We start from the raw sequence: 22,142 nt of genomic DNA on the forward strand, positions 1-22,142 counted from the left end.
AACGATCCATCTACGTTTACATTTAGCCATCCTATAGGGGGTGCGATCCACCCGATCTGGTTTGCATCTGCCTTCTTTTTATTTTGTACTTCAACGTACTCGTGAGCATGTCCTTCCCCTTTTGTATCTGTATAAACAGGAACCCCACATCTCTAAGGATTAGCATTTAAATTATGAACATAAGAGAGAAGAAACATCGCGGATTGTTCAATGGTAGGATCTCCCTTTGCATGATAGATGTCGTTCCTTGTATGCCAGGATCGCCATAGGAGTAAGACAATAGTATGGTGCATGACTTTGTTTTATCAAGAATCAACAGCCAATCAGTACCCATTCTTCTCAAATCTTCTTCTTTAGGCAAAGCCTAAAACTCTCTTATTTTCTTTATGAGCGCTCTTGCTTTTGTACATTCAAGAGTCACATGGAAGCTATCTTCCTCTGCATTTCCGCAAACAACACAAGTGTTTTAGATTTTCAGACCCTTTTATTCTCCCTTGTAGGAAGGTTATCAGAAGCCAAATCCTGCACCTTGTTTGGAACATTAGTTTTCGAAATATTTTGCCATAGGAATCTGCTTCCGTCAGGGTTTTTGCTTGACGCACTATGGTCTGATTTATTCAGTCTTGTTGCAAGCTTATATGCACTCTTTACTGTAAAGATGCTATCCAAACCAGGGTATCTTCTATACCATTTGAGGGGACTCTGATTTTCAGTATCTGCTCTGCATCAAAAACCTGAAAGGTGGTACATGCCTCTACCTAGTATCGCCTCTACTCCTATAATCCTATATGCAGACCAATTGAACGGGCCATTTAGCTAGGTACCGCCTCTACCTAGTACCTACCTTCCCTACCTCCTCCTACCCATAACCCAAGTGAATCAACAACGATGGGAATGGTTTAGGCCATTCACCGCATTTTAAACATGGAATCAGAACATTTTTGTCTGTATGTCGTGGACACAATTGAGGCGTCGGTCCGTTCCTGGTAGCGTTAGGCCCCAACGGCAGACCATATTTATGGAGCCTTGGAAGAGCGCGGGCGAAAGTTCATGGCGGCAGAGCGCCGCGCCTAGGCCGAGCTCGACTCCCAGCGGGCGGCGATGAGATCGCCCAACGGACGCCGGCTGAGGCCATGACAGTATGCCACTCTCCACGCCGTGCTAGAGGCGGAAGCGGCGGCCTGCATACCGTGCAGGTGGTGTCGGAGCGGTTCCGGGAGGACACATCGACGGTGCTGCAGGCGGCGAGGGCCGCCAAGATCGAGGCGTTTGCCAACGCGGAAGCAGCAACCATCACAGGTTATTAATCATAAAATTTATTTCCTTATGCAGGTTATCTACCGGCGCACAACTACGCTTCGTTCATGGTCGTTTCTATAGCATGTGGAGGACCGCGGTCTTTTTACACGGTTAACGGATTGGTCCTCCATCAACACCAGCGTCTTTACAGTTTTTGAGACAACATTTTTTTTCTTTCCGTACGTAGATGCAAGTGTAATAATATTTAAACATATTAAGTAATGGAACGACCTTTAAAAAATACGAAATTCAGCGCACTTCACTGTGCAGGGCTAATTCGAGACCATTGGAGGATAGACCAGTTCCAATTATTGTCATGAGGTCACGTTTTAAATTATAGTAATATGAATTCTCATCCATGCGTACTACCTGCATAGGCCTATATTTTTTTCAGAAAGTCAAACTATGTTAAGTTTGACTAGTTTTTATCAAAAATCATTAACATGAAAATTACAAAATAAATATTATTAGATAGATAATAAAATATATTTTCATATGGTATCTATAAAATATCATATTTGTTCATAAATTCTTCTAAAAATTTGATCAAAATTTACTTCGTTTGACTTTCTGAAAAAAAAATATAGACCTTAAGGTTTGGAATGGAGGTAGTATTGTTGACAATGAGATGGCCCAGTATGATTCTAAACCCCACGTGTACTCTGTTGTAATATTAAAAACTTTTCGTGGAAGTTGAATTCAGAAAACCAATATCTGGTAGATGTACATTTTCTCGTGTTAGTCATTGATCACCAATGAAATTCACGTCCTATCTTTACGTACAACAACGCATTCTTAACATCTATTCGCCTATTTCGGTTCATTAGATGACAAGTTTCTTTTCTGGTTGACATTTATTGTTGGCTTTTCTTTTCCTTTTTGATAAAGGAAACATTTGATATATTAATGACTTCTACGAGACTAAATTTGGAAATTCTAGCATGGAGTAATTGTCCTTACAAGTGTGGTCCAAGTGTTATATGCTTATGTCAGTGCACGATTTTGCTATTTTTAGGTCAACAGAGAATACATTCTGGGTCGACCGAGAATATATTAGCTTTATTCTCGATTGATTCCTAAACTATAGAAGCACACTATGATTCGTGATAGGATTAGTGACTAGAAATAAAGAGGGAGCACACTATGCATTGCATTTATGCATCGAAAATTCAGGAAAATTTTGTGATATTGATTAAAACTTGTCTGAATGGTTGAAATTTCACTAATGTTTATAAAATTGAAGTAGATCATCAAGTAGAACGCGATAAACTTGAATACAACCTTTGTTAAATATATGGGTTAGATCGAATGGGAATATAACTAACATAACATCAACTATCTAAGGATCAAATACCAGATCTTGCCAAAGATCACATCATGATATGCGTTACAACAACTCTTCGATAAAAATGAAGTGTAAAACAAATAAGAATAAATCTAATAACCAAGTCTTGATATATATTTTCCATGTCTATTTAATATTTGTTCTTACAATGATTCTCATGGTTGTCATTTTAATTAAAGCCTTGAACACATCACAAGGAAGTCAACACAAGTCTTATCATCAAAAATTGATCTACCATATTATTCTCTGTTCAAATCTATTCATACCAAATATCAGACCGGGAGATCTATACCTATTCAAGAGGCACTATCAACTCGTGAGTTGGAGCTTTAGTATATAATCTATTTCACTTAGAAGTTGGAGAGGCTAATTAACTCAATATCAAATGGACCAAAAAAGATATCATAACCCTAAGTGCTATCCATGCCCCAAGGATAGCAGAACCATTTCTAGGACAGATTTCCAAGGAGCACTCTTATGGAATGAAGAGCAACAAAAAGTTATTTAGATAAAAGAATGTCCTAAAGAGAATAGTATATTACAAATTGTAGCCTATCTCACTTGGTAAGTGAAGTGAACGTACAACCCAGCCAACAGATTCAAGTTTCCGTGGACGCAAATTTGGGAGCTTCCCCTACAGTATTCCTTTTCAAAGAAAAATAAGGATCTTGATTAGACAAGTAGAAGCCAAACCTATATGATCGAAGAGTCCTAGTGAGCACATTTCAAACACCAACATTAGTCAAGCTTATGCAAGCCAGTACAAGGTTACGTGTTATACTCTAGTTCAAGCCCTCTATCCTAAAGGTTATAACCCTGTTCCATTAGTTATGCCTTTATGAAGATTAACCCATGATCATCATAGTTGTATTATGATCCTAGAACCCTCAGAAGGTTTATGACTGGAGTAAGTGAAGCACCCCAAGAGAATTGAATCCATCACAAGTAACTTGAACATAAGAGTTGTAATTCAATAGTCATACTTTATACCTGTGACATTTCTATTGTATCACTCTAAGAAATGTAATACTAATGAAACGGTGTTTTGTTGGTGTTATGTAAATGACCTGTATACTACAACATATAATACTATAATAGTATGTTGGGTCACCGCACAACTCTAATTTTTGTGGTTAGGTATGGAGTTGCAACTCCGATCTTTCTAGTTACAGTAGGGTCGCAACTAAGAAAAAACGCACGGACAATCGGATTGCTTTCGTAATTTATGCTAATCATAAGTTGCAACATTATTGACAAAACCCTAAACTATTGGATTGGTTCGTGATTTGTGTCCACCATGAATTGCAACGCGGGTTGCAACTGAAATTCAATAACAACACCTAATTTAGCATTCGTTCAGAATTAGTCATACGGAGTACTATTTTTTGAAAGTGGTCGACAAAGGTTCCCCACATAGAAAACGGACCAGACAAAGAGCGTAGACGACATGCAACAAATTTGACGGCCATCCAAATAATAAAAACAAATCGACGATGTACGTTTTGATGCCAAACAAAAAAAAATGCTCTAACTACACATGATATGGACACGCAAGCATTAAGAATTAATCATGCCACCTACCAGGCTACCACGTGCTTTGTGTCGGCTAAGTGATATTCCGGCGCCGACTAGTAGCCGTACTACTACTACAACTGAAAAAGAACTTGTCGGGGGATAGAGATCTTTTCTGTAAGCCTAGTGGCTTAGTATCATGGAGAACGTATCCTATGAAACGGCCCATCTCATGCAACAGCTGAACCCATCGCACATGAATCGTTTGATTGAAAAGTGAGGTACAAGATTGATCCACGAGGTGGCCAGCTGGTACATTTGCATGTCGGCCCTTCTAGTTGTTTTGAATCGAGTGAAACAACCTCCCTAAACGAGTTCGTCTCTGTTCCTCTTCCTTTCCTGTACCTTTCCTGCAGCGACATTAAAGCTCTTTCCTGTACTGCTGCGCGACCTAGGGTTAAGAAAGTTTTGGGGAATCGCTTCTCTCTCCACCTCCCTCCCCCTCTCTTGTACCTCCCGCTCTCGCCCACATCGAAGCAGCAGTCCCCAGCATCCAAATCACCTATACCAGCTCACCAGCGGCGCCCGCCTGCGATTGGATGCTAGGGAATCCAATTACTTAGCGACGCCGCGTTGTAGCTCCGGGAACATCGGACGGAAACTGGCCATCGTACTTTGCAGATCAAGTATCCTAGGTATTAATCCTTCTACTGTTCATCCCCCGCAAAGAAAACTTCTATTATTCATGTGTACGGTCTAATTTGATTCTTCAGATTCGTCATTTTTCCCCAATTCGTTCCATACCAGTGGCATTTGGGAATCTGAACAGTACCACCACGAAATGGATGTATGAGATGCAGCTATTTTTCATATGTACAATCTCATTTGGTTCTTCCGATTAGTCATATTTCCCCAATTCATTTCATACCAGCGGCATTTGGGAAGTTGAATAGTACGAGCACCAAATCAATGTATGAGATGCAACTATAATGCTGATTTTTTATCACTTATTAGGCATGTCATAGTGGAAACTAGGTGAGGCGATGGGTTCTCTGATGTCATGCATCATTTGTACGAATGTGAAAAGATGATAGTACTAGAGATCCATCATTCTACAAATACTCTGAAGAAAACATGCGAGCCCGTGTTACTGCGTACATTCCAACTTGCAAGAATATGGTAGTTTGTAGGTTTTCCTGTGATGATCTTGTACATGAACTAGTGTTGTACTGTATGTCCTGGGTTTCACTCAATGTTATAATATTGGATGTTATTTTTGTGTAACTTGGTATAATGGAAAGCAATTCATTCAGGTCCACGTGTGCTTCTATGTCATTTGTTAACTTTGTTTATTCTAGGGAAAAATGGCATTGTATGTCAGAATTTCAGAATATCACAATGGACAGTGCAGTAGTAGAGATGTATGAATATATCATGGTCTAACTGATACAAATGTCTCAGATTGCATATGACGGCATGTGTTATCTCCATATGTATTTTGTAGTTGACTACACTTGTGTTTTGAACTGCGCATTATACCTGAGAAAATTGACAAGTTTGAATAGTAGAAGCACCCTATTTGTTAGCAGCTTGTTAGTATGCTTTTCATCTTACCTTTTGTGATTATATATTTCCAGAAAATAGGATGTGATGGAGTCAGTGGCAAGTGTTACTCTAAGTGTTGGTTCAACTACAGCAATCGGAGTGGAAGATGATGCCAATAACTTTTCAGTGGTAATCCTTTGGTGTATTCACCATGTATGCCACACCATTGTTTGTCACTTGAATGATTATTTTTATCTATTTGCTAGGGCGCAAATCAGTTGATCGGAAGTCATGGAGAAACCTATCACACGCCAAAAAGAACAAGCAGTCTCCCGCTATGCGTAAGTATTCTTTTTGATGTTTGCTTCATGAGATTCACTATATGAACTAAACCATACCAATATTGTGCTTGTCCAGGGGTCAACATACGAGCCTGAGTGCGATGATAACTTGCAGCCTGTAGTTGGCATGCAGTTTGATACATGGGAGGATGGTATGGCATTCTACAAAGCTTATGCTCATGAGGTTGGTTTCTCGGTTCGCATATGGACAACACACAAAGATGATGACGGTGTACCGGTGTGGAAGAGGTTTGTTTGTTCAAGGCAAGGTTGGAGAGAGGTACCTCAAGGGGCTCAAGACATTGAAAGGACAAAGCCTAAGCGGAAGTTTAAGTTAAGCAGGTGTGGCTGTGAGGCTATGATTGGATTCAAGAGGAAACCTGATGGGAAATACGAGGTCGCCCGATTTGTTCAATCACACACACACCAACTGATCTCGCCAAGTAAGAGACATCTCATCAGGTCAAACAGAGAAGTCACTAGTGAGTTGAGAGGTAAATTATTTACATGTCATAAGGCATTGGTCGGCACATCTGCAGCATATCGTTTGTTTAGTGTGGAGTACGGGGGACAAGACAAAGTTGGTTGCTTAAAGCGTGACTTACAGAACTCCCATCGTGATTTCAAGAGAGCAATTAAGGGAGCAGATGGACAAATCTTAGTTGATATAATGAGAAGCAAGCAAGTAGCAAATCCGTCCTTCTACTTCGATTACCAACTCGACGAGAACAATAAACTTACAAATATTTTCTGGGCTGACAGTATATGCAGAAAAAACTACTCATTGTTTGGTGAAGTTGTGTCTTTTGACTCGACATATCGCTTTAATAGGTATGACTTGGTATTTGCACCTTTCACTGGAGTTAACAACCACAAATCTTGTGTTACGTTTGGCGCTGCCTTTTTATGGAATGAGAAGAAAGAATCTTATGAATGGTTGTTCCAGACTTTCTTGAAAGCAATGTCTGGGGTTGCACCTAAGCTAATCATTACTGATGAGGACCAAAGCATGAGAATAGGGATAGAATCTGTCTTTCCGAAAACCATACATAGACTTTGTATGTGGCACATTCTCAGTAAGCTTACTGAAAAAGTTGGTGCTACCATGAAGAATAATCCAGATTTTCACGAACGGTTCATGTCATGTGTTTGGGGATCTGAGACTTCAAGTGAGTTCGAGTCACAGTGGTGCTCAATAATTTCTGATTTTGGCCTACATGATAATACATGGTTGCAAGAGAAATATGAAGCACGTGAATCATGGATTCCAGCTTACTTTATGGAGATTCCCCTTGGCGGAGTCTTGCGTACTACATCAAGATCTGAGAGTGAAAATGTATTCTTTAGGCACTTTGCAAACCGAAATCTTGCCTTGATTGAGTTTTGGGTCAGATTTGAAACAGCTTTAGAGGAGCAACGCCAAAAAGAACTGCAAGAAGACAATGCCAGCCTTCATACACTTCCGTTACTTGAGACATGTTGGACTATTGAGAGTCATGGTAGGGAGGTTTATACTCACGAGATTTTCGCTGAATTCCAACAGCAGGTGGTGGCTGCTAGGGATCATTGTCATGTCAAATCAATGGTGCAAATTGGTGAGGTCCAAACCACTACTATCAGCAGTAACAGCGGCAAGGTTAGAGTTGTTACTTTCAACACTACAACTAAGGCAATACACTGTTCTTGTAGAATGTTTGAATCCATGGGTATCATTTGCCGTCACATCATTGTTGTCCTAAAGAATGGGGGATACAATGAAATTCCTAGCCAAAATGTGCTGCATAGGTGGACTAAAATGGCTGCACGGCAGCTTGCCTATGACGCCAATGGACATGAGCTAGAGGGGTCATCGACATGTCTTTCACCTACCATGCAGAAGTTGTACTCGGAAACACGCTCAAATTTCAGCTCTGCATTGCACGCATCAAAACATTGTGAGGAAAAAATGAGATATCTTCACAAGGTTATTGCTGATGCCTTGGTGCAATTGGGACAGATTGATCTTGTTAGTGAGCAAAGTAAAGTTCAAGAATTTGAATCCTTTGTTGGAACATCATTTCCAAGCGTGATCAATATTCATCCCCCAGATGTAGCAAAGACAAAAGGTAGTGGTAAAAGATTGAAAAGAGGTTCAGAACAAGCCGTGAACAAAAATAAGAAGAGGTAAATAGCAAGCACTGAAAAAATATTGATTTCCTTTCTATGGTTTATTAATGTGGTTTGATTTGACATTCCTTGCAGGTCAAAAACTGTCCAAAAGGTCCAAGATAAGTACATGTGGTGGCTACTAGGTTTGGCAGCCCATATCATTTCAACATGCATTATGTATGATATCATCTTGGGGGCGGTAGAAGCAGCTATCAATATGATTTTATGTGTCCATGCTCTTCCTGTGATGTATGACAATTATGTGGTGTTGCAAAGTAGCTAAATCATTTCTGTGTGTAATATTGGTATAATGGGAACCAATCCATGTTAGTGTATTTGCACTATGCACTTGGAGTCTTCCGATAAAAATGGCAATGAGTTCTCTGTATTCTAATAGCATGGATAAGTTTATTTGAGATCCCTCTGTGAAAAGTGAGATACTGTCTAATGTGGTTAGAAACAATAATTTCCTGATACTTATAAGCTAAGTTATCAACCTTGAGCTTTCCAACTGAGTGGAAAGTAAATTACATGAAGTTTTTAGATGTACATGGCCCGATATAAGAGCACCATTAATTTTCTCAGGTACAATGTCCAGACACAAGCTTAATCAATCAATTCCATTACCCTTTTGCTAAAATCAGCAACGAACACAAGCTCAATCAAACAAAAATACACATGAAAGATAACACATGCTTTCATATACACAGGCTAAATTTTGTTCTTCTTAAGCTGATACACACACAGACTAAAAGCTTACTCTACAAATATTCATACGTTCCTGGCGTTACTCCTATTACACTGTCCATAATTTTCCAAAATTCAGGCATGGGTCATGTCAGAACTCAGAAGTTACCACTTCACTGCTGCAATACTGCATAAACTTTCCTGAAAATAAGAGAAATATATCAAATCCAGAAAAGCAACCATTGTCGCCTCGCAGAATTTCGTCTTCAGATCTCAGTCATTGAATGCACCGGTTCCTGGGCCTTTCTTTCCTCCATACCTCTGCAATGGAATAGCAAACTAAGTTAGATAAACTAAAATACTGTAAATTCGCTAAATCTCAGGGGATATGCTGCCATATTGTTAACCCATTGAGCTTTCGCCTCCTCTCTTACCTCTCCATCAACAGATTTATGCCACTGGCCAAGCTACTTCGGCACCTCTACATTAAATCTTGGCATCAACAAGAAATATCCACGAGGTGCAGAACCTGCTAGCAGATCTATCTACAAGGATATTAGGTTTCATCGCCTTCTTGCTCTTCTCCTCATCAACTGCCAGGTTTGTGGCAACTGGTGTTCTTCACATGTCTGCTAACATGACCTCCTTTTTGCTTAATCCCTGCAGATACTGAAGTGGCGTCTTGCTTTATTAATTCCTGCAGATGACAATACTACAGCTGCATCAACGAAGTATCACAGCCTCAGAGGTGCATCAACGAGATGATTGTTGCTGCAAACAAGCACATCTTGATATTTTGCTTTTGCTTCTTTCTGTGGCTGGGTGTTTCATGAAAGACTATGTTATGTTTGTATGATGTTTTCTAGCTGCTTAGATGTAGAATTACTTTACATATTCTATACTAATTATTTTTTGCGAAAATATTCTATGCTAATTTATAAAACATAAAGTGTGCATTTTCCCCTGTGATTTACTATCAGGTTTTGCTGCCGGAACCCGCGCCCCCCAAATATTCTATGCTAATTTATAAAACATAAAGTGTGCATTTTCCCCTTTCGTGTGATTTACTATCAGGTTTTGCTATCTAATTCAGTTGAGTGCAGAATCAGAGGTGACACTTTTGACTGATTAACCGGCCCACTTTAATCTTATTTTGTTGTGGTTTTCTCTTTGACTATTTTTAACACTAACATTTCTTTAAGAGATTTTTTGTTTCGTGTTTGTTCTATCTACATGCATGCCTATCCATATAGATATTGAATTATTTTAGGTTTGAGACGGATTTTCTTGCTCCCTTTTACCAACGGCTTCTGATATGGAGGCCACTTTACTCTTAATTCGGAGTTGAAGGCTCTGATGGTTAGCTAGACTTTAGAATTGATGTCATGAACATGGTGAATTAGGACGCTCATACTTATCCTGATAGTTGAAGGTTTCAACTTCTTACTAATGGTTTAGCTTTCAACCTTGCAATCTCAATTGCATAGTTGAACTAACCTGATAGTTCAGGTTTCAACTTTGCAACCTCAATTTTACAACCAAATGTTGGTCATGTCAGTACATTGCTACTGATATATTTATTTCACATGAATGACTCTTCTTTGTGTGTAAGAAAGGAACAAAATACACAAAGGATCTTCATGTATTTTATTGGAGAGCCACAAGTGTCTGTGCTCAAGCTATCACTCCTAATCCCCATATTTTGCCAACATCCTTTGCGGACATATCTCAGCAAGTAATATCTTAATAAAGGATCTTCCATTTTTCCTTTCGGGTGCCTCAGATCTTTCTCTCTTCTATTTTAGCCTACTTGTTCTCCTCTAGCTAGCTGAATGCACATAAGCCGGTTTGTAAAGTCCTATCTGTCAATAATTGATTATTCTTGTGTCAAAACTAGGTAAAACTGCAATTGCCAAACGCCTCTGCAGTTTTCGAAGAAGTGAGAAAAACTATTGTTTCAAGAAAATGAAGTATACTTGGCCGGGCAGTGTGATACGTTCAAACAAATAAGCTGCCAAACACAACTTCCAAACGACATCAAAGCGCTCACCTGTTTTCATGGGACAACAATGATATTTTTTATGTTTGTGTCTCTGGTTCTTTTTTCCTTCTCCCTGCCATTGGCCGAACTACAACCACATCTGATCCTTGCAAAATTGCTTGCCGAAAAGCTGCTTCTGAACCTTGTGTTCCAATAGTTCTTGATGTCACTATCCATACTCCACTGCAGGTGCACCGATATTATTGACGACCAATGCCTACAACATGCATGATCTGTTTAGAATTTAGATTGTAGATAATACAGCGCACCGAATCAATGACATCTTATTTCTGGTAATAGGTAAGATGCAACAGGAATAGGTAAGATGACTAACATACTAATAAGCTACTAACAGATTTCGCGCTCCTGTTATTCAAGCAAATTCCCAATGTCATGCTTTAAAGGAATTGGGGAAATTTACGAAATGGAGAACCAAATATTACCATAAGACATGGATAATCCAATAATAGAACATTACCATGGATCCGTGGGCTGCAAAAATAAGCAGTTCATTTGCTTTGGTAGCGGCGACGTCCCCGGAGTTACAATGCGCTCGCAGCCAGCCAGCCGCCGGCGGCAAAGACGATTTCGCTAGGCCCAGCCATTTTCAGATGGGAGGAGAGGCTGGCGCTGGCGCTTCAACAACGCCTGGCCTAGGTACAGGAAGGATGGGGAAGGTCGAGTAGTACAGAAGAGGGGGGTGGAGGCGGCGGAGCAAATTTTGCTAACCCTAGCTCCCATCTCGCGTGGTATGGTACAGGAGAGGGCAAAGGGAAAGTGACAGATGGGATTGAGGAAGGACTCTTCGCACAATGGAACAAATCTATGAGGTCCAGGTTGTAAAATGTACCACGGCCCACCTTCTTGTTAGATCAGGCCCCTCACTATCCAATCCAACGGTTCATGTGCCATGGGTTCAGCCGGTACACGAGTTGGACGGTTTCACTGGATACGTTCTCTAGTATCATGGTATCAACCCAGTCAGCAATCTTATCTAAACAAGCACGCTAAACAAACTAACACCAAGCCAGAAAGGAAATAAAAAGGGTGAACACGTGTGTTCTGAAAAAGGGCAAACACTGAACCATTTCAACAGACCACGGTGCACTGAACCTAGCCGGTTACCAAGGTGTAGAATTCAGCAGCTTTCCAACGACTACAAACCAGGGGTGAATCTAAGGGCGACGGCTACGAGCGTTGAAACGGCACATTTCGCAGCGGCTTTCACCCCAGGGAACATCAAAGGTCGCATTCTGACGACATGGCGTCCGTGCGCCGCATCGACGAACACACGGTTTCGTGGAAACCGGGGAGGTAATTACAGAGGCATGGCAAAGGTTTTACGATTTACGAAAGACCAGATTGGATCATTAGGTCATAGAATAACAGAGCTCAACCACATAGTCTAAAACAATCGTCACACTAATACACGACAGGATTGTCTACCGCGGACAATGCATACTGAATGACAGTAACAACATATTTTGAGCCCCGGCCAAACAAAAAAAGTTCAAAAGGCCTGGGTTAACACGATTTTGCAGGAAACCTCAGTTCCTTAATATAAAACGTTTTGGCAGTTTAAATTGAACGGCTCATCATATATGCAGGTTGTTGTCTTCATCTACTAGTAGGATAAGACTATATCCATGTATTTCCGGACACGGTGTTTTGGCTCATCGGTGTATCTACACCTATCAGGAAAAATATATTTCAAATTTATATTAAAATGTTAAAAGAATTGATTTTTTTTCTCAGTGTGCATCCGGACATCCTATGTTGACAGAAGAATTTAGAAATTATTTTGTGACCTATGTATAAAAGACAAAAATTGTCCCGTTACGAATTATTTTGGAGCACCAGAAATATTATTTTTTAAATACGTCATAGAAAATAATATTTTTTTCAAGACACTTTATTTGTAGGCATAGAATGTCTAGAACTTTTTTTCACATTTTTAGAAATTTTAAAATATATTTTTTCCGGCAATATATGCATCTATGCCTATAAGCCAAAATGAATTCCCGTGTATTTTTTCATTTAAAATTAGTTAATTTAGCCTCTCTTTAAAAAAAATTAGCGAACGTAGAAACGGAAACGCATCCGGTGCATGTATATTTAGAAATCTGAACAAAGTCGCATCAACAGCTACCTCCATTACAAAAAATGACATATAAATTTAGTCAACACCACAACAAAAACAGCTTGTAGAGGCACTTCTCTAAAGGCACTTTATGATTTGCCTCTATCAAATTGTTAAATAATCATGTAGAGGAACTTTTCTTGATGTAGAGACACGTCTTTTAGACGCCATTTGAAGTGTCATAACTGTAGATCGAGACACTAGCTGAAACATTTTTGTCGTGAGTATCAAATATGTGTTCAAAGGCTTTCTATGAGACACTTAATAAATTACCGAAAAACAGGTATAGAGGCATTTTTAAGACACTTCTTAAAATGACCTTACATAATAGCTAGAGACACAATTTGAAACACTATTAACATTCAGTCTCGGCATTTTACTTAATTTTGAGACATTCAATATACGATAAGATTTTCTTTAAGACACTTAGCAAGATTTTGTGTGAGGTTAAGTCTTTAGGTGAGTATAAACTTTTTTCTAAAGATGTTGAGTTCGAGGATTTCTTCCAATGTTTTTATAATTTATTTTTCTATATGCTAGAGAATAATAATGACATCAAAAATGTTCTTCATCGTGCCACTATGAAATGTCTTGCAGTATTTAAAAACATTCTATGAAATTATCTTAACCCTAGACACACTGCCCATAGTGGCACTTATGTGACACTTAACAAGTGTATCTGAGGCGGTGATAATGTCTATAGGAGACCAAAATAATGTCTCCACGCTCTATTTTTCTTGTAGTGCAAGGGTCAACAATCTCTAAGTTTGACTAAGTTTAGAGACAAAACTATGGACATCTACATTACCAAATACTGTATATTTAGGTAGATTTGAATTGGAGGGTTGTTGCTGTGCAGGCTAGGCAACAAACACGTATGCAGAAGAGATGAGGATAACACCTACACGGCCCAGAAGTGGATAGAGACGTGCCGGTCGACAAGAAGCCGTTTTCCGGTCACCAATGGACAGAAACGGCCAGAGCTCCGGTCGCGGTCACCGAAGTTGCAAGATCGGCATTCGTCGGGAAGATTCTGCACCACCGTCACCGCTCGCTCATTGCTTAATTTGGCTGGCACGTACTAGCTACGTGCAGGCCGACCGAAGGAACCGAAGCTGAGCCAAACGCCGAAAAGAGCAGCGAGCTTTCCCGGTCTTGTCGCGGCGCAAGCAGTGCCCGATCAAGCGCCGGCACGTCTCGTCCACTGGGCTCACCAGTAGACACGAGTCCCGGACCGTGTGCCCGATCAAGTAGAGAGTACGTGCGGCTCTGCCCCTGCTGGTGGGGGGTGGCCGGACCCCGGAGGTCACGACGTTGTACCAGGTTGCGGGCGGTCACTGCTGTCTCATGTCGACCGCGATCGAGACGTGGCGTCATCTCCCTTGGGCCACCTACGGCATCAAGGTTCTCCTTTTTTTTAATAAAAAGCCATAGACCCGACGTTAAATTAATAACAGGTGCAACAAGACGTTAAAGTGTTGAACCCAACTTACAAGATAGCACTGCATACATACGCACACAAAACAAGGACCACCCGAGATAGCTACAGCCAGAAAACATGAACAGTCGACATGACTACTACAGTCTACGATGAGGAAGAGCAAAGACATGACACGATACATTGTCGGACCGGTGCTTATCCTAGCACGGGCAAACCGACAACCACCGCAATCAACGAGACAGCACCACCGTCGCAGATGCCACCAAAGGCTGACCACCACCAGAAATCGACCAACATAGCTCGCAAACCGGTGAGGAACACTAAGGGAGCGCCCCACGAGAAACACCGTGGGTGTCAACACGTAGAAAACTTTGTCAAAGAGGGCAGACCGAGGAGGACTTCCACCACCCAAACAATGAGGAGCCGCACGGTATAAGAACTCCAAGATGGCATCTTCAAGATCACGACGAAGAAACACCGCTACCACCTGATCCGGTGATCTTGGGTTTTCACCCGAAGTAAGTGGAGAAGCTGAGTGCCGCCACATCGACGAATTCAATAAGGGAACGATATTTGCGGACGGTCACCTTCGTGTGATCGATCAACTGAGAGGACGTGCGGCTCTGCCCCGCTGGTGGGGGGCGCTCGGAGGGCACGACATGGTACCCGGTTGCGGGCGGTTGCTGCTGTCTGCATGTCTCATGTCCACCACGAGCGAGACATGGCGTCATCTCCCCTCGGGCCATGTACGGCGTCGATGTTCTTTTCTGGCGACAAGTTCAGCCAGGGCAGCTCTCCGCAAGTGGTGATATGTTGAGTCGGCGGTGGTCGGTCGGTGCAGCACCTATTTCGATGATACGCCCAAGAAAGCCTATCACAGATTAACGGCTGAGTTTTGGATCAAGAATATCCGATTTTTGTCCATGCCTAGTTGCCTACTACACCCAAATGAGGCCATGGGCCTAGCTTGGAGGCTCAGATCATGCTCTTTTATATAAAAAAAAATATTAGTATGAACATGATATCAATATTACTAAAAAGGCTATGCATCAATAATTCAATATAACATAAAGCACTAGTCAAAATATTAAGCATGCCATAGCCAAAAAGAAAACTCATGCCACAATGATCGACCACTCGCAGCTGATAGAACCAAACCACCACCACAACACCGATGTTCTCCAAAAGTGCCGCTTCCAACATTGAAGAAAATCCAAACTTTTCAAATAATGCCTTTAGCAAATTCTTATAACTAACGAAAGAAAGATTTTAGGTTTTTATCCTGGACATCAAGACTCGATACTACCTACAGACGGATGGTCGGCTTGCCTCTTCAAAGTTCTGCTAACTAGAATTACCACTTGGATGCCAGATACTCATAATTTAGCTACACATGAATGCTAGTAGTATAAGATATTTGTTCAGAGCGAAACAGGACTTTTTTTTTAAAGAGAAGGCCTAAACCCTGCGTTAAATTAATAACGCCCGACGGGACGGAAACCAGTACATCGACGCTTACAAGGACCTGCTGGGGTTAGCTCAGCATGACAGCAAAGGAGGACAACAGGAGAAACAAAAAGGGGAACAGGCAGCTCTAACTAGAAACTAGGTAGAGATCTTGAGTCCAGCGAAGAGGCGAAGAATCCTGCTGAGAGGGCGCGGCGCCGACACTGTCCAGGCTAACAGACCTCCCGAGCAGAAACAGAGCACGCCCATGACCGAAGGAGCTTGGTTGACTTCATGATTCGAGATTCTGAAGGAGGAGGGCTTGAATGCGACGCCTCCAAGGAGGAAGACGGCGCCCAAGGGCGTCGACGTCGCCTGCACTTGCCAAGGCCTTGCCGAGCTTTCGCCACGAAACAGGACATGCTACGCATACAGATTTTCTTAATCCAGCAACATGTCCACGCACAGTAACAAAAGTATTCATCTAGCAGAATGTGCAACAGCAATAACAAACAAATTCTTTATCTAGCAAATTTTCAAGAAATAATATGGAGTAACAAGCAAATTCTAATCTACCAGAATGTGCAGACAAAAGGTAACAAGGCAAATTTTCAATCTAGGCGGATGTGCAAAAATAATACTCTTTCTGATCTTCCATAAGTATCGTGGTATTAATTTAAATTTAAGGTAAAACCTACAACAATTATTATGAATCGAGAATGTGCAAAAATTACATCAAGTTAGATTTAGACTCAAATTACCATCTATTTCCGATGATTCCAATTCCCCTTGTATTTTTTCATTTAAAATTAGTTAATTTAGCCTCTCTTTAAAAAAAAATAGCGAACGTAGAAACGGAAACGCATCCGGTGCATGTATATTTAGAAATCTGAACAAAGTCGCATCAACAGCTACCTCCATTACAAAAAATGACATATAAATTTAGTCAACACCACAACAAAAACAGCTTGTAGAGGCACTTCTCTAAAGGCACTTTATGATTTGCCTCTATCAAATTGTTAAATAATCATGTAGAGGAACTTTTCTTGATGTAGAGACACGTCTTTTAGACGCCATTTGAAGTGTCATAACTGTAGATCGAGACACTAGCTGAAACATTTTTGTCGTGAGTATCAAATATGTGTTCAAAGGCTTTCTATGAGACACTTAATAAATTACCGAAAAACAGGTATAGAGGCATTTTTAAGACACTTCTTAAAATGACCTTACATAATAGCTAGAGACACAATTTGAAACACTATTAACATTCAGTCTCGGCATTTTACTTAATTTTGAGACATTCAATATACGATAAGATTTTCTTTAAGACACTTAGCAAGATTTTGTGTGAGGTTAAGTCTTTAGGTGAGTATAAACTTTTTTCTAAAGATGTTGAGTTCGAGGATTTCTTCCAATGTTTTTATAATTTATTTTTCTATATGCTAGAGAATAATAATGACATCAAAAATGTTCTTCATCGTGCCACTATGAAATGTCTTGCAGTATTTAAAAACATTCTATGAAATTATCTTAACCCTAGACACACTGCCCATAGTGGCACTTATGTGACACTTAACAAGTGTATCTGAGGCGGTGATAATGTCTATAGGAGACCAAAATAATGTCTCCACGCTCTATTTTTCTTGTAGTGCAAGGGTCAACAATCTCTAAGTTTGACTAAGTTTAGAGACAAAACTATGGACATCTACATTACCAAATACTGTATATTTAGGTAGATTTGAATTGGAGGGTTGTTGCTGTGCAGGCTAGGCACCAAACACGTATGCAGAAGAGATGAGGATAACACCTACACGGCCCAGAAGTGGATAGAGACGTGCCGGTCGACAAGAAGCCGTTTTCCGGTCACCAATGGACAGAAACGGCCAGAGCTCCGGTCGCGGTCACCGAAGTTGCAAGATCGGCATTCGTCGGGAAGATTCTGCACCACCGTCACCGCTCGCTCGTTGCTTAATTTGGCTGGCACGTACTAGCTACGTGCAGGCCGACCGAAGGAACCGAAGCTGAGCCAAACGCCGAAAAGAGCAGCGAGCTTTCCAGGTCTTGTCGCGGCGCAAGCAGTGCCCGATCAAGCACCGGCACGTCTCGTCCACTGGGCTCACCGGTAGACACGAGTCCCGGACCGTGTGCCCGATCAAGTAGAGAGTACGTGCGGCTGTGCCCCTGCTGGTGGGGGGTGGCCGGACCCCGGAGGGCACGACGTTGTACCAGGTTGCGGGCGGTCACTGCTGTCTCATGTCGACCGCGATCGAGACGTGGCGTCATCTCCCTTGGGCCACCTACGGCATCAAGGTTCTCCTTTTTTTTAATAAAAAGCCATAGACCCGACGTTAAATTAATAACAGGTGCAACAAGACGTTAAAGTGTTGAACCCAACTTACAAGATAGCACTGCATACATACGCACACAAAACAAGGACCACCCGAGATAGCTACAGCCAGAAAACATGAACAGTCGACATGACTACTACAGTCTACGATGAGGAAGAGCAAAGACATGACACGATACATTGTCGGACCGGTGCTTATCCTAGCACGGGCAAACCGACAACCACCGCAATCAACGAGACAGCACCACCGTCGCAGATGCCTCCAAAGGCTGACCACCACCAGAAATCGACCAACATAGCTCGCAAACCGGTGAGGAACACTAAGGGAGCGCCCCACGAGAAACACCGTGGGTGTCAACACGTAGAAAACTTTGTCAAAGAGGGCAGACCGAGGAGGACTTCCACCACCCAAACAATGAGGAGCCGCACGGTATAAGAACTCCAAGATGGCATCTTCAAGATCACGACGCAGAAACACCGCTACCACCTGATCCGGTGATCTTGGGTTTTCACCCGAAGTAAGTGGAGAAGCCGAGTGCCGCCACATCGACGAATTCAATAAGGGAACGATATTTGCGGACGGTCGCCTTCGTGTGATCGATCAACTGAGAGGACGTGCGGCTCTGCCCCGCTGGTGGGGGCGCTCGGAGGGCACGACATGGTACCCGGTCGCGGGCGGTTGCTGTTGTCTGCCTGTCTCATTTCCACCACGAGCGAGACATGGCGTCATCTCCCCTCGGGCCATGTACGGCGTCGATGTTCTTTTCTGGCGACAAGTTCAGCCAGGGCAGCTCTCCGCAAGTGGTGGTATGTTGAGTCGCGGTGGTCGGTCGGTGCAGCACCTATTTCGATGATACGCCCAAGGAAGCCTATCACAGATTAACGGCTGAGTTTTGGATTAAGAATATCCGATTTTTGTCCATGCCTAGTTGCCTACTACACCCAAATGAGCCCATGGGCCAAGCTTGGAGGCTCAGATCATGCTCTTTTATATAAAAATATATATTAGTATGAACATGATATCAATATTACTAAAAAGGCTATGCATCAATAATTCAATATAACATAAAGCACTAGTCAAAATATTAAGCATGCCATAGCCAAAAAGAAAACTCATGCCACAATGATTGACCACTCGCAGCCGATAGAACCAAACCACCACCACAACACTGATGTTCTCCAAAAGTGCCGCTTCCAACATTGAAGAAAATCCAAACTTTCCAAACAATGCCTTTAGCAAATTCTTATAACTAACGAAAGAAAGATTTTAGGTTTTTATCCTGGACATCAAGACTCGATACTACCTACACACGGATAGTCGGTTTGCCTCTTCAAAGTTCTGCTAACTAGAATTACCACTTGGATGCCAGATACTAATAATTTAGCTACACATGAATGCTAGTAGTATAAGATATTTGTTCAGAGCGAAACAGGACATGCTACGCATACAGATTTTCTTAATCCAGCAACATGTCCACGCACAGTAACAAAAGTATTCTTAATCTAGCAGAATGTGCAACAGCAATAACAAACAAATTCTTTATCTAGCAAATTTTCAAGAAATAATATGGAGTAACAAGCAAATTCTAATCTACCAGAATGTGCAGACAAAAGGTAACAAGGCAAATTTTCAATCTAGGCGGATGTGCAAAAATAATACTCTTTCTGATCTTCAATAAGTATCGTGGTATTAATTAAATTTAAGGTAAAACCTACAACAATTATTATGAATCGAGAATGTGCAAAAATTACATCAAGTTAGATTTAGACTCAAATTACCATCTATTTCCGATGATTCCAATTTCCCTTTTGCCCAAGACCATCGGACCATTCAGTGTGCTGTGCGCAGAACCTGACACCAAAGAGGCTAGGCATGTCAGGAGAGAATCGTTTGGAAGGTTGGGCTTCCAGCGGCGGAAGCAAGCCCTCTGTGATCGGACGACGGCTGCGGGACAGGAGAGACTTCCTGCGCATGTCGATGCTGATCACACACTCCATCTCCCTGCATAACCTGGCATGTCGACGCCAATCAACGTAGTAATCTCCCAGCAAGAGGTAGAGGACGCCATCCTCGTCAGCCTTCAGGACTGGGTTCAGTGGGACTGCCTCCGGCAGGCTCTCGCGCTTGTAGGACTCCGACTGCCAGAGCAGTGGCAACGGCAGCTCCATGTCGTCGTCCCTCGTCCACGACCTCAAGTCCGGCCCCAGAGTCCAGCTCTGCAGCACGACGTCTTTGGGGAGCGTGTGGTCGTTGGGGGTGTCGCCGTCGGTGGTAACGACGGAGATGAGCTTTATGGAGCTCCCGACTCGGCCCATGGTCCGACGGTGCTTGGGGTAACTGTCCTCGAAGGTGTGGCGGTAACTGTCCTCCAGGGCCTGGCCTTTGCACTCCTCGGGAAGATGGATGAAGTCCAGCTCCACGCTGTCCTTGTCGCAGGCGTCGGTGGTGGAGAGCACGTCGCAGACAATGGCGCCAAGCAGGAGGTCAACCCAGAAAACCTTCCCTTCGAAAGTGAAGACCACGTCAACTTCGTACATCATCCGCTTGGGGTGTCCAGGCGGCAGCAGGGTCTGCGGATTGAACCTCGCATCCTGCTTTGTCCACTTTTTCACCGCCGACGACCACCGGAAGAGAATGGCCGACGGCTGCAGCACTCGGAAACCGCGACAGATATCATCAAAGCAGAGCCCCAGGTTGAGCAGATCGTAGGAGCCGTCATCGCGCTGCAGGATGGCAGGTTGCCTCAGGAATTGGAAGGGCATGCTGAGATCTTTCCGTGCGAAGTACTGGTCGGCGAAGGCCTCCACGGCGGTGGGGAACAGTGAGAGGGAGTTCTTGGCAGCGTCGTAGACAAGACCGTAGGCGCCGGTGTCGACTTGCAGAGTCATGACGACGAAGTTCTCCACAACAGACTCGATCATGCAATCGATGCCACGCTGCTGCACCTCGAGCCTGGCACGCAGGTACAAGGTGGAGAGCTCCGGGGGCTCGAGGAGGTGGGCGTCCAGCGAGAACTGCTCCAGTATCGAGGAACCATCCTTGATGGCCGCCCAATCTTTGATCGCCTTGGCCATGACCAAGTCTTCCGGATCTTTCTCGTCGGCGTCGAAGATCGGGATGTGCTCCCTCAGCACTACCCAGGCAAACCTCCCCGGCAGACTCGATGAGGACATGGCGGAAGATCGCCGGAGATGTGGTTTGGGATTGGCGTGGATTGAGACGGTGCGGCGGCTTCCCCAGTCCCGATCCCCATGTCGAAAACCCCTCTTGCAGATTTTTTTTTTTTTTTTTGAGAATACCCCTCTTGCAGATGATGCGGGTTGCGTGGACCGTCTAGATGCGGCTCAACAAACAATTTGTAATGGGTCAAAACTGGTGGGCTCTTTCGACTTCATTCTGTTACCTTTTTTACTGTGACTAAGGCGGGTATAAGCCACCCTAAACATATACTAGGATGCGATGGCGCGGCGACACGCCGCGCCCGTGACATGTAAAGGGTGTAAAAATTTAATTGCTAGGAGAATAGGTAGATAAGATTGTAATATATATTTTTGCTATAGTCAGTCAAGCCCATAAGTCTACAAATAGTCGGCCCAACTAATTTTGGATAGATGAGGAATTTATTCAGAGGTCCTATATGTTGTGGAGTCTTTTGTCTATTCGCTGCCGCGACAGGGTTTTACCTTAGATCTGCTACCCGTGGCTTAACATTTCAAGAGTGATGTATCTAAAGTAAGACATAGCAAATTAATTCGTGATTGTGCTTGCTGGAACTGATTCAAGAACTATGCACCCCTAATAATGCTAATATCTAGGATGTAAGCACAAAATTTCCTCACTTCTGTAGTA

The 22,142-nt window shown here is 42.6% G+C and overlaps 1 protein-coding gene and 1 long non-coding RNA gene across 2 annotated transcripts; both read right to left on the reverse strand.

The window, feature by feature from the left end:
* Positions 1–8,869: 8,869 nt before the first annotated feature.
* On the reverse strand, positions 8,870–9,832 carry LOC139830828 (uncharacterized). The gene is made up of 2 exons (XR_011744313.1): positions 9,312–9,832; positions 8,870–9,198 (listed from the first exon to the last, which is right to left on the reverse strand). It is a non-coding gene; the product is annotated as an uncharacterized lncRNA (long non-coding RNA).
* A 10,055-nt stretch (positions 9,833–19,887) lies between these two features.
* On the reverse strand, positions 19,888–21,558 carry LOC127292174 (uncharacterized). Its single transcript, XM_051321531.2, has one exon. It carries the CDS (start codon positions 21,464–21,466, stop codon positions 20,075–20,077), a length of 1,392 nt encoding a protein of 463 aa, XP_051177491.1. The 5' UTR covers positions 21,467–21,558; the 3' UTR covers positions 19,888–20,074.
* Between the last annotated feature and the right edge of the window lie 584 nt (positions 21,559–22,142).

This window comes from Lolium perenne, chromosome 4, assembly GCF_019359855.2.
Source record: "Lolium perenne isolate Kyuss_39 chromosome 4, Kyuss_2.0, whole genome shotgun sequence".
Classification (NCBI taxonomy): Eukaryota; Viridiplantae; Streptophyta; class Magnoliopsida; order Poales; family Poaceae; genus Lolium; species Lolium perenne.

What these genes read in the sequence shown, in the direction of transcription:
- LOC127292174 (XM_051321531.2), bottom strand. Translation starts at nt 21,466, where the DNA reads ATGTCCTCATCGAGTCTGCCGGGGAGGTTTGCCTGGGTAGTGCTGAGG.